The sequence below is a fragment of the Melitaea cinxia genome, chromosome 21 (assembly GCF_905220565.1).
Source record: "Melitaea cinxia chromosome 21, ilMelCinx1.1, whole genome shotgun sequence".
Classification (NCBI taxonomy): domain Eukaryota; kingdom Metazoa; phylum Arthropoda; class Insecta; order Lepidoptera; family Nymphalidae; genus Melitaea; species Melitaea cinxia.
In genome coordinates this window covers 6,599,383-6,613,695 of record NC_059414.1, presented here as the reverse complement: position 1 = coordinate 6,613,695, position 14,313 = coordinate 6,599,383, and the positions used below count along the sequence as shown (strand labels likewise).

Sequence of the window (14,313 nt, the reverse complement as noted above, 5' to 3'; positions counted from 1 at the left end):
ATAGGTTTTTTCTCTTTCAAATTTTAGATGAAAATTTTTGTAGTCGAGTATTCTGTTCTCGACATAAATTAATTTGGTCTGAGTTTTCAACGTCTCTTCTTCAGGTCTAATGATGTTATTCGTAAATGATTTAAATACGAAAGTACAATTTGTCTAGTATAAGGTTGTTAAGAATGATTGATGTAGAGGAAATTTTTCAAAGAATCAGCGAGGCGTGTCTCTTGTTTAGGTCGTGTCGCTCAATCTTTGCCCTTCTATCAGTCATTGTTCGCTTGTTCTTAAAGGAAGGGTTCTTAGTTCCTCGTGATACGTTTGAAAAGTCTTAGGTAATTTAAATTCAGTAAGTATTCTATCATTGAATTACATGATAAAAATTTGTTATTATTTTCTGGAGTTGGGTATGATTTTATTCCTTTTTTTAAATGAAGGCGGTATAATATAACATCCGATGTCAAAAATCGATTTTATTGGTTTAATTATTACATCAGCGCAAGACTCGCGAGTCCGTGACCATTTATGGTTCGAAAACCCTCTGAAGGCGTAATGTGAGACGACATTTCCATTTATGGCTCGCTACAGAGAATACTTATATGGTTAAGTGACTGTCGCTTTAAATACGGTTTTTTTTTAAATTAACTAAGCATAGACCTTAAAAACGCGACTACTATAGACAACTCACTTCTTGCAGGTATAAAATAAATAAAACCAAGATAATAAAGTCTTAATTTATTTGCGTGAATCCAAGTGAACTTTTCACACTAATAGTAATAATAAGTTACGTCTAGGGTATAAAATAAGGCTGTACCGTGAAATGTGAAGACGCTTAATTTAAGGCAGTTCTTGCTTATCTTGTTGTGCAACTTAGGTTCTGAAATGTAACTTGTAAACTATAAGTTACAAAACAAGACATATTATTGTACACTAGTTTATTATTTACATAGTAAAGTATATGAAGCTCCTAAGTAGGGGAACACCGGGCAAGATGGGGTAGTTAAGGTTTAAAGCTCCAGAAATCGTAGGGGTTCATGGTTTCATAATCATATTTATTCTTAATCAGGCTTGTATTTATCAATCTTACATATTAAATTTAAATCAGGAACACAGCACCATAGAATTGTTAATAATATAACAAAATGTAAAATATGACATATCACCCCATCATGCCCGATAGGTCGGGTAAGATGGGGTGGGCCTAATGGGCAAGATGGGGTATAGCCATTCTCTCGACTATTCAGGAGTGCAGAACTCGCAAATGAATGTTGCTTCGGCATCATTATCATCCACTCCAGGCGCAGCCATAATGTAACCATTTACCACAAGAAGAATAAGCAATCCAACCTTTCTTGGAGTCGAAATATAACCCTGTAGAATGTAGGCATGCAGTGTTTTCGGTTTCAACATCACTCTTTTCAGAAGACGACTGTCTAATACGTTTCTTTAAATTATATTTCTTTGTGGCTTTAGTCTTGAAATAGGTTTTGTTTCTCTTCCTTTTTCTGTTTTCGCTCCTTTTTTCTCTGTCTGATTTCCTTGTTTTGCTTTTTTAAACTTTTCTGTCACATTTTTTTTAAATAAATTCTTCTAACTTAACTCTTAACAACTTCTGTTTATAGGGTGAAGAGGTTATGATAGTAGTTTTACCGCGTTTTTTCGTCACTTTTAATGTCTTCTTGGTCACTGGAAGAGGCAATAGTTGCTTTGGGCTGGCTAATGGACTAAATTAGGCCAATAAGAAAACCTAGGGGAAGGACTCAAATTCAAATATGTGTTAATTTCAGTTGTACTAGTTGTCACAACTGTTGAAGTAGCAGGATCTGTAACAACAACTGCAGTGCTCGTTGCTGTTGTTGTAAGAGGTGCTGCCACAGTATCTACAGTTCAGAAAAACCCGATTTCTATGTCTAGTAAATAATCCATCAAGCTCATCCTCTTCTTCTTTTTGCGAAAATACTGGTACCCAAAGGTACCTTTACATTCTTTTTTAGTTTTTTTTACCTTTCATTCCAATGTAGTTTGTGACACTAAGAAAAATTTTGTAGCCAACATATATCCCATTTCTCGCTTCAAAACAACTTTTATCGCCTTATTCAGTGCTTCCCTTGACCGTTTTCCTCTTCCTGAGTTTCTTTTATAAACATATATGACTTTTTTTAAATATAAACCATCTTGAAATAATATATAAAAAATATAAATAATCAAAATCGTATCAGGCAATATGGGGTATCAGATACCCCATCTTGCCCGTTGATTCGTTTCAAAATTAATATTCAAACAAAAAAAAAATTGAATAATGTTTCATAACAAAACAAGTTATTACCTGTTACTGCAATGTACTGTAGATAGGATTAACCGAGGTGCCGCTTAAAATTCACCAAATACAAGTTTCATGCACTACGAAACGTACATATAAGAAATTTTAATACGAACAAACGAAATCTACTTTTCGACGATAACTAAAACAAATGAATAGCCACCATGTTAGTACTCGTGTGACTAAGAGCTGTCGTGACGGCCAGTAGCGAGATGGCAGAGCGAATGAGATTGATCAATTTAAATCACCTGAAAAGCCTGATGTCCCGTCTTGCCCACCACCCCGTCTTGCCCGGTGTTCCCCTACCTAATGTCAAATTGGTCAAATTGCACAAGGGTAAAGCGATTTTTTTGTTTGCAAGCGAATTATTTTATTGACTAGGTTATTTTATTACTATTTATTATTTATTTGCCTAACTTATTGTTTAGTAATTCCGTTCAGTGCAATTTTAACGTGAAAACACTTTTATAACTCTATGAAGTTAAATCCTACTTGTAACTTACAACAGTTATTTTAATTCTCATCAATAGTTGTATATGTACATCCAAGTTTCATAAGAGTAGCATTAATTTTGTATAGTAAGGTAGTACAATAAATATATTTAAGCTGTAAAGTAAAATAATTAATTATCTATAAAAGAATCTTGCTAATAGTATTTTAAGTATTTTCTATAAAAATTTACTATACAATAACTGAATGTCTATTAGTCTTCTTGTCTGGCGCGTAAGGTTCTAATTTTGCTGGCTCGGTGTTTAAAGCACTGTAGTCTACGGGAAATGGAGGTTGAGGCAGAGAATCCTTAGGAGGAACTAGCACCCACTGTCCAGGACCGTTGGGGTTCTTTCCCATCAACCAGTTAGTGAAGCAGTGAACATAGGTACCATAATCGAGAATTAGGTAGCTATTCTGAAAGAAAAAGTAAAATAAAATTAATGTTATACCAAACATAGTTAATAAGTAGCCACCAATAAAATATAGAGTAGGTATAATTTATGCAATTATAATTTTACCACGCAAGAATTCATAGAAGAGTTCAAAGATATTACGAAGTAAGACGATAAAGCAAGTGACAATTTATTAGAGATGCTCAAGTATCTAGTATCTATTAAGCTTTTTATAGGAACGAAATTTTTCAGAAAATATACAAATAATAAATAAGCGTTGGTATTTACACTAGTCATTCTATCATAAGCTGTATCAATGATTTCTTCAACTCTGTTAGCCGGTAGACCGATCACGGAGCGATAAAACGCGGCAAGTGCTGTCTTGCTAATTTCTCCTGTATCTGTATAAAAAATAAAATATCAGCTTATTTTTGGTGCATTAACTTTTTTTTTTCATACAAACATGGATATAATACATACAATGGAACATTTTAAGCAGAAAGGTATTGTTTATATTATTAAAATTCGAAAACTTGATAATCGTTATAGGAATCTTGAATAAGGAATAATTTAGGCCAAATTATGTAGGAATATAAATAATTAATAATTATTATACAATAATTATTTAGGAAAACTAAATTTATCATTGACATATAAAGTATATGCTTCAAATAAAATGTTCTAAAACGAATTTAATTAGTTTTACTCCTGAACGAAACTGATTAATAAATATTATGTACTACGTACCTGAATGGTAAATAAAAAAATAAATGTACAAAGACAGTTAAAGTATATTAATATAAAAATAAAAGGTAAAGGTATATTTATCTTGTCTAACGAATACCTAAGCAATTTAAGTAATTATTTATTTATCGCTTCAAATATATTGACTTTGGCAATTCTTTTTAATTGAAAGTTATATTATTAAAAAGGAAATTTCCTTCAACACTAAGCAACTAAACTGAAGTTAGCAATAAAATGTAATAGCGTAAGTGCATAGTTCCTTGACAGTTTCATTGTTGTATGCGTATACAGACCTCCTAGTGGGTTATATGAGTACTTTGAGAAAGTATTGGAAGAAGTTTTGTTAAAATCAAATAATTCTAATAAGGCTATTGTTGTATGTGGGGATTTTAATATTGATTTATTAGATAATTCTAATATAAGTCTGAGATTTAAGTCTATGCTTCTATCATATAACCTACATAACTTATTTACTGAACCCACTAGAATCACTGCTACTAGTGCTACATGTATTGACAACATATTTACAAACTGTAAACCTTATTCTAAAGCTATTATTAATAAGTTAAGCTCAGACCATTGTGGCCAGTTAGCTTCCTTTTCTTATTCTTTAAATGTCAACAAAAATATTTTAAAAAAGACCTTTGTACCTATAAGTGCTACACGTATGGAGAAGTTTAGAGGTAGTATTGTGGCAAAACTTCCTTATTTATCATACATTAATGACCCTAACTACTTATATAACTCTTTATTTAAATTAGTAAAAACTGAATTTTCTACAATATTTACTTCAAAAACAGTCAATTCAGGGGGTCTCTTGACATTTGGTGAATGGGCAACTACTGGCATATATAAGAGCAGGCAAAGGCTTTATGAATTGTACAGTGAAAAAGCCTATAATCATAGTGTATCGTTTGCTTCTTTTATAAGTGCCTACTCAAAAATGTTTAGAAGAGTATGTTCCATGGCAAAATCCTTGTATATTAAAGACAAAATAAGAAATGCGCATAATAAAATTAAAATGACATGGAACATAATTGCTTGTGAAAGTGGAAGAGTCACAGATCGCAGCTTCGATTTTAAGTTAAATGTCAATGATAAATTTGTTACCTCAGACCGAGAAGTTGCATCTGAGTTTGAAAAATTTTTCACTGACATTCCGCTTTCAACAACGCAATCACTTAATTCGTCTCCAGGCATTGCCGAATTTTTGCTAAAGAAAAACGTTAAAGAATGTAATGTAATATTTACATTTAAACCTGTAAACCCCAAAGATATAATAATAGCCTTCAGAAGCCTGGACGTCAAGAAAACAGCTGATCTATGGGGTTTATCTGTAAAAGTCGTTAGTTCGATAATTGATGTTGTCGCACCTCATCTAGCTACTATATTTAATGGCTGTATAGAACATGGTGTGTTTCCTGATCTAATGAAACACAGTAAAGTAATTCCTATTTTTAAATCAGGCAGTACCCTAGATCCTAATAATTTCAGACCAATTTCAGTACTCCCAACATTTAGTAAAATTTTTGAAAAAATCATCCTCGGGCAAATGTTATCGCATTTTAATGCACACAATCTACTACATAAGAAACAGTTTGGTTTTACAAAAGGTCGCTCCACAACAGATGCTAGTGTTGAGCTAATTAGAAATATTTTTGAGGCATGGGAGAGGTCGCAGGATGCTCTTGGGATATTCTGTGACTTATCCAAGGCCTTTGATTGTGTGCACCATGAGACGTTGATCAGGAAACTGCATCATTATGGGATTAGAGATAGGGCACTCAGCCTCCTGAATTCCTATTTGAATAATATAATACAGAGGGTTGATGTAAATGGTAAGAGATCTCCTGGGGCTCCTCTGGATATGGGGGTTCCACAGGGCTCTATCCTTGACCCATTTCTCTTCCTTATTTACATAAATGATTTGCCATTTTTTGTACAGGACAGGCATGAGATAGTATTGTTCGCTGATGACACTTCACTTATTTTTAAGGTGAAACGTAATTTACTTATGTACGACGATGTAAACGATGCTCTCTCAAAGGTTGTCTACTGGTTTGATTCAAATAATTTATTATTAAATAACAAAAAAACAAAATTAATAAAATTCACGACACCTAATGTTAAACTTGTTGATAATGGTGTAGAATTGGGAGGAGAGATGTTAAAACCGGTGGAGTCCACTAAATTCCTAGGCATCACTATAGATTCGAAATTGCGGTGGGATCTTCATGTTGAGGGGATAGCGAATAGGCTCAGCTCTGCAGCGTTCGCGGTTAAAAAAATTAGACTTATTACTGACGTAGATACAGCTCGCGTAGTATATTTTAGTTATTTCCATAGCATTATGTCATATGGAATCTTATTATGGGGAAATGCAGCTACTGTCAATACTATTTTTGTCCTGCAGAAAAGAGCTATTCGTGCAATTTATAGTTTAGGCCCTAGAGTATCATTAAGAGATAAGTTTAAAGAAATAAAAATATTGACTGTTGCTTCTCAATATGTGTACGAAAATGTTATGTATGTTCATAAAAATATACACGAATTTCCCAGGAATTGCGACATGCATAGCATTAATACTAGGAACAAACATAAACTTGTAGTGCCTGTAACTCGCTTACGCCGAGTCAGTAATTCCTTTTATGGACAATGTATACGCTTATACAACAGGCTCCCAGAAAACGTTCAAAAAGCTTCTATTGCTAAATTTAAAAAAATTGTGAAAAAACGATTGTGTAGTAAAGGATATTATTCGATTAATGATTTTCTAGAAGACAGTACGCCTTGGGAATGATGTGATCGCTTCCAGGCTGTTTCAACTTATAAAATTATTGTTCAATTCGATTTGCTTTGGGAAAAAAAACATTACTGTAAAAAAAAATGATATTAGTCCCGCTGAGTTTCTTCCGCCAGTTCTTCTCAGGTCAGAGGCTTCTTCTTTCCGAACTGGTAGTAGACTCATGACGTTCAGTAAGAAATTGTAATAATTTTATGCTGAATAAAATATTTTGATTTTGATTTTTTGATTTTTTCAACCTGTTAGCAGAAAATTAAAAGCACTTAATTAGGTTTCGCACTCCACAGGCTTAAATGCCTCACTGAAATCTAAAATTGAAAATTATCTTTCCTTTTTTACCAGAAAACCGCATTGCAGACCTAAATGGAGCGAATGAAATGTATCTAGTGTATAAGGAATACGTTCTGCACTCATTTCACGTAAGAGCGCAGTATAATTAATTATCAATTTCTCAACTACTTTTCCACAGTTGTCACAGTCGTTTCTTATTATTTTGTTCCATTATTTATTTAGCAATTACTTACAATACTGCCGTGCTTAAGTAAAAGGTAATAAAGTATGAACATTGAAATGTAAGAAAGTTGAACTCAAAGTTTTTGATTTGAATGAACTGAATTTAAGTATGGTATAACAATTTTAATATATGTTTTTAAGATATTAATAATTATAATAATAATAATACACTTTATTGTACTCCAAAAATATAAATAATACATAGAAAAGAAATAAAGATTCTTATATCGCTAAAAAGCGATCTCTTCCAAACAACCTTAGGGCAAAGACAATATTTTACAATTGTAATCGTAAGATAATTGTAATATCGTTAACATTTCACAAGAGTAGTGAAAAACCGTTACTGCCAAATTTATTAATAATTTTACTACGACAAATTATTTCATATTGTTATTTGTTTTGTAGTGTTAGTAAGAACGATCGATCAAATATACCATTATTTATAACAGGGCAGCCTATGTATATCAGTTAATATAACATTTTCCTTGTTTGCGTATTAGAATGTGTCGCAACAATGATGTTTACTAAAATGTAATTGTTGAAAAGGTTTTCCAGCTGTTTTTGTCAATTTTATATTAAAAACAGTTTTACTTCCAACTGTTCTATAATTTTATTAATAATATGCATAAAACATTATAAACAAAATTGATTAAACTATTTTTAGAGCTCGTCATAAGCAAGAAATATTTTATTTACTCACTCTCTCTATCGACCACGTGAAAAAAAATCTTGCATAGGTATTGTAAATAAAGTGGCAAGTCAGCGAATCGACGCATTTCACTAAGGTGTAAGGCCCACCGCGCCAGCCATCCTTCGAGCGTTGTTCTTCCTGGCATCCCGCCAGCTTCTGGTCCGCAAACCCTTCTGTAGTATGCTAATTCTGCCCATCTAATAGGTAACAATTCATAAGTTGGTACGAAACTAAGTTGTACGTAATTTCTTCTTAGTTTAAAAGTTACTTTATTTACGTAGGTTTAAAGGTACAAGTATACGCATTCAGCATGTACCTCACAACCTACTGCTGGGCGTAGCCCTCTCTCCACGTAGGAACTATTGAAGCTTAATCCACCACGCTGCTGTACTACGTGTTAGCGGATATGGGAACATATATGCTTTGAGTAACGATCGCTATCAGCTATTTATGATAACAACCGGGCAAAATGGTTAAACGTACTCTCCGAGACATGGTGGGGAAACCCACAAGGACAGACATCCAAACTGGAAAGAAATGTTTATACAAGTAAAAATATCCATTCCGAGAGGGAATCGAACCCGCAAACCGTCGGTGTTTTAGGCGACTACTCGCAAAACTACACCAGAGCTGTTGTTGTAGAAGTATAATATGTAGTTTGGTATGCATAATACAACGCCGTCTATGTTACGTAGTATAACACCTAAACATATATGATGCTTGGTAACTCAAGTTCGCCTTGAAAAAATTGCATTTGTATAAAATGTCGATTTCTGAAAACGAATCTTTGATGTCGATAAATTGCTGTAATTCGTTACGGCATTGCTTTTGCTTACGTTTGTAATTAGATCAATCCTACTTACTTGATAGGCAACGGGTTGAGGAAATGCTCGATAAATTCTCTCTTGACTTCTAAAAGTATGTGAAATTCTGACGAGTTGCTAGACCAGTCGGCAAAGTGGGCAAGCTTCTGTAAATACATCGTTAGTTAATTTATTTGATCTAATTGTAATTTTATGTAATTGTAATTTGTGATTACCGCTTGTACTCACAAAGTTTTATTTTAATCTTATCTTATATCTTATCTTATACTATTAAACGAGCAATTCTTGTATATATATATATATATATATATATATAATCTGAATCTCGGAAACGGCTCCAACGATTTTCATAAAATTTAGTATATAGGGGGTTTCGAGGGAGATAAATCTATCTAGCTAGGATTCATTTTCAGAAAATGTCGTTTTATCCCTGTTTTTAGGGAGTGAAAAAAATATGGTTAGAATACGAAGGTAAATTTCGCATTTGTCAACTTAGTTGCAATAGCTCGGTGGAAAATCGGCCGGTCGAGATCAACCGAAAAGATCATGGTTCAAATCCACATGTCTCTGATCAATTATTTTTTCTTTTTCTTTTTCTAATTGCACTCGCTATTTTTTATTTAAATAAGCTGTTCTTATTTTTTATTATTATGTCGGTAAAATCGAAAAATATTATTCATATTTTATCATTATTATTTTTTAATTATTTTTTATTTTTGATTTTTTATTTTTATTTATATTTTTATTATTGTCGGTAAAAAAATATTATTCATATTTTATAAATATTAATTCGTAAATATGATTTTCAAAAAAACACGATTTTTTGGAGCGCCTATCAGTTTTGAGAAGCAATTACTCTCAATCTTGTAATTGTGTATTTTATATCAATTTTTAATTTATCGTTATTTTTTATTTTTATTTTGTGTTAATTCATTATTAGTAATTGTGTTTGCGAGCAAACGAAAAAAAAAATCGACTTCAATTACATCGACAGGTAATACAATGTAGGTACACGGAAAAATAGTCGAGAAATACGCATTATCAAAGATTATTCCAAAAGTTGTAATCAGATCTCGATGAAATATGACCACATGATAAATATCGGCTTTCGATAAAGTTAAAAATCATCAAATTCAGTACACCCAGTAGTATGTTAAGTATTATGTAGTTAATGTAAAGTTATGCGGATTTTCGAGAGTTTCCCTCGATTTCTCTAGGATCCCATCATCAGATCCTGGTTTCCTTATCATGCTACCACACCAGGGATATTTCCTTTCCACCAAAAAAAAGAATTATCAAAATCTTTTCATAAACGACGAAGTTATCCACGAACATACATTAAAATATATATATACTAGCGACCCGCTCCGGCTTCGCACGGGTATAAAATATAATTATAGCCTATGTCATTCACTGAAAAATGATTAAAATCGATCCAGTAGTTTTAATTTATTCATTACTGCCCGTGGCCCGCACGCGTTAACTTTAGAGTAAAAGCCGGCCGGAACTGCCGCAAACGCTACGTATCGCACGTAATATCTTCAAAAATATTCATTTAAATCATATGCTGTAAAGGGCCATATAGATCTATATTAAATCAACACTGTATTTAAGGTATTTAATTAGATAAGGATTAATGTTGTATTGGTTAAAATCGCTTTGAAAATTAGCAATTATTTGTCGTAAAAAGTAAATGACAAAAAAATGTTATTGTGGGATATCCATAGATAGATAGACATATACCATAGCGGGTTTTCTGTAGAACTTTTCAATGTGTATAATACTTAGTACATTATTTTGATAAATCTCGTAGGATTCAGGCTGCGTTTGCAATGTAAGCGGAAAAATTGTAATTATTTACGACATTACAATAGATGTTATTATAGATATAAACCTTCCTCTTCAATCACTCTATCTATTAGAAAAAACCGCATCAAAATCCGTTGCGAAGTTTTAAAGATTTAAGCATACATAGGGACATAGGGATATAGAGACAGAGAAAGCGACTTTGTTTTATACTATGTAGTGATATATATATCGCAACTTCGGTGCAACAAAGTCACAACAGCTCATTTCTTAATTTTACAGGAGAGGACTTTTAATTATTTTTTTTCGCTTTTACTTCCTCATTTCTGGATTATTATTTATGGTAGGTTTGAAATCTTTATAAAATTAATAGTTTACTTTCTTTGCTGTAGTTTAAAAATCTTATATTAAATTACCAAAAAGTCCTAATAAAAGACATAACAAAAAAAGTGTCCTGAATTGCGACTTTGTTGCACCGAAGGTGCGATATATATATATTGAGTTTCCTTCATCCGAATTGAGTAACCTCCTCCTTTTTTTGAAGTCGGTTAAAAAAGACTTCATCCAAACCGGCAGCGAATCATTTTAACTCTCTCTTCTACTAATAATCCTTCACATACACATACATACATTACAGCCTATACAGTCCACTGCTGGACATAGGCCTCCACAAGTTTACGCCAAAAATAACGTGAACTCATGTGTTTTGCCATAGTCACCACGCTGGGCAGGCGGGTTGGTGACCGCAGTACTGGCTTTGTCGCACCGAAGACGCTATAATCCTTCACGATTTACTAAAAATACCGAGCGGAGCTCGGTCACCCAGGTACTTAGTTATTATGTACGGAAAAAAATTATGGAATTATCTTTTATAAGTAGGTATCTACTAGTATATATCTGCGAATTCGTCTGTATGAAATCATGATTTTAAGCTATGTCTGGATGTTAGACTGTATAACTGAATTTTGTTCAGGCAGCTAGATGAATGTAACCGTATATTATTAATAAGGCTAGCTACTTAGTTGCAAGGCTAATTTAATTGACCTCATTAAGCTGACTCTTATAGGTATTATATTTACAAGACAAACCTTATAAATATTTACCTCAAAAAAGTTATCAAAGTCCTGATCACAGATGACGTCATCACGGTCATGGTCCAGAAGCTCGGTGAAAAATAAAGTCATTTTGTCTGTTTGTACGGAACTAAGTTGAGCCAACGGTTGTTCTTCTTCTAGGTCCAAGCACTCTAAATCTTCACTGCATCGATTCACCCATGTCGCTGTTAGGAGTAATAATATATTGTTTTAGTGTTGTTTTAAACGCTTCACACCCAACGGCCCCAAATAGGATTTTCTCCTGTATCGGGGGTCCGAAAGCACAAAATACGAGCATATACGACCGACCAACAGAAACGATATATCTTATAATTGTATTATATTGTTATATTTAGTATTTACTAAAAAAATAAATATTTAAAGAGTTACAGGTTTAAGTTAAATAAAAAAATATTCATAAAGCTATTTTTTTGTTAAGAAATTCAAGCTTTTTCAATTATAAAAATTTATTATATGTGAAATTCACAAAAAACCTAACATTTTCTCTTCGAGCGTATCTATAGAATTTCGAAATAAGCCTTGTTTTCTACATAACACGAATTTAGAACACATACACTTGTTCTCCTCGAATTATTTCAAGTACAGTTGCCTTAGAAATTTCGCGGATATCATTTCGTAAACGAGAAGGTTAGTCTCCCAAATAAGAATGGGTTTTATAACTTATACAAACAAAATAACATATATGTCGTAGAATGAGAAATGCATAATTTATTGTTTAAATAACATTGTTTATTTAATATTAATTTAATAAATTTTTGTAATAAATGTCGTGAACAGAATTTGTATTTACAATGAAAACACTAATATTGTCCGATTATTTCCGCTAACCCACGGTGAAGCAGCGTGGTAGATTAAGCTGCGACCCTTCTCTTACATGCAGATAGAGGTTTATTCCCAGCGGAGGGATGTAACTGACTGAATCGTGATCGTCAGATTATTTCAAAGAAAAAATAATTATGCCAACAAATAAAATACGGCATTTTGTGAGTAAAAATTTCACAGAAAATTTTTCATATTTTAATGTTATAAGATACATCATATGACATTTCTTTAGTTGCGTTTGTCTCGTTTTAGTCGTCATAAGGGTTAGCTATCTATTTCGACATCGTCTGAGGGCCAGACACGATCTTGCTCGAGACACCCTCAGGATAAACATTCAATCTGAGCCGTCCTATAAAGAGCTCCAATTTCCACAGTTAGCTTTCAGTATCCTCTAACCGATAACGTTGTAATAATCGCTAAGGCTAACAGCAATGTTTAGTTATGCGTAACATATTTATAGCTTAATTTTGTCACGTTTAATGTTTTTGCATAGGAAGTGAGAAAACTAAGTAGGACTAACGGTAAGTATTTATTATTTACGGGATGGAGAATTTTGCTAAGAAGGACATCGTACAGCGGGTAAATTTTATTTTTAATTAAAATAACATCGGGTATCAAAGCTTCGACATTAACTTGATGCGATTAAATAACGCGTATTTACTTGACTATTTTTTCGTCTACCTACGTCGTATTAATGTAAATAAATGTTTAAAATATACACGAAAAAACAGTCAAGTAAATACGCTTTATCAAAGACTATTCACAAATTAGTCATCAGATCTGAGTCAAATTTAAACAGAACCACAAAAGAAGCACCAGCTGTCGGATAATACAAAAAACTTCAAATTCGGTGAACTGAGTAAAAACTGATGCGGTATAATATAACGTAGGTCGACGAAAAACTAGTCAAGTAAATACGCATTATTAGATATAGCTCGAAAAGGACTTATCAGATCTCAGATAATATACCTCCTTTTGATTAAAAAAAGAACCATCGAAATCGGTCTACCCAGTAAAAAGTTCTGAGGTAACATGCATAAAAAAAAAAATACAGTCAAATTCAGTACCTCTTCTTTTTTTGAAATCGTTTAAAATACAAAAATTTTCAAATCGGATTTTAATAAAAAATAACACTGACATAAATAAGTTATGTCAGAGAAAGTAATAAATATTCGAATGAGTACCTAAACATATTGAACAAAGTTAGACATTATAGATAGAAATAGTATCAAACCCTTTTTAATGTTTTTAATGTACATCACACAAATTTAATATATGTGTATTAAACTGTTTTAGATTAAATACACAAAGGTAAAGTCTCTCTGTGGGCTGTGGCGTTGGTTCCAACACCGCACTGCGCAACCTATTGTGTAAAAGTTAAATTGGACACGTGTTTATTTGAAAACTGAAATGTCTTGAAACCTTAGCTGTCTCTCGGTTATATAAAATTTTTCATTGGTTGAACTAATTCCCCTTTTCTATTTTCTTTTTTATTTATATATTTTATGTTAAATAATTTATTTGCCCATTCATGGTAAAAATCTCGCTTTCATACAATAGGACATAATTTTATTAAATTGTTGTTAAATTCACATTATTTACATCAATTTTCAGAGTGAAATAATAAATACTACATAATAATTTTTAAGGTAGGGACAAATCACGACTTTGCTTTATCCCGTTTTCTTAACATTTCTTATTAATATTAAGTCATTTACTTACATTAAATACACAAACACAAACAACAAGAAGTTTTATACTTTATGGGTTCAAAATTTGGTGTTTTGTTGCAAGTTACCT

At 32.3% G+C, this 14,313-nt stretch overlaps 1 protein-coding gene across 1 annotated transcript in view; it reads right to left on the bottom strand.

The window, feature by feature from the left end:
* Positions 1-2,641: 2,641 nt before the first annotated feature.
* Positions 2,642-14,313, bottom strand: part of LOC123663989 — a 33,220-nt gene continuing 21,548 nt past the window's right edge. The window contains exons 3-7 of the mRNA XM_045598624.1: positions 11,680-11,855; positions 8,810-8,916; positions 7,956-8,143; positions 3,484-3,596; positions 2,642-3,217 (exon numbers count right to left, since the gene is read on the bottom strand). Of these exons, the coding sequence (XP_045454580.1) occupies positions 2,993-3,217; positions 3,484-3,596; positions 7,956-8,143; positions 8,810-8,916; positions 11,680-11,855 (809 nt within the window). The 3' untranslated portion in view covers positions 2,642-2,992. The remainder of the gene's footprint in view (positions 3,218-3,483; positions 3,597-7,955; positions 8,144-8,809; positions 8,917-11,679; positions 11,856-14,313) is intronic.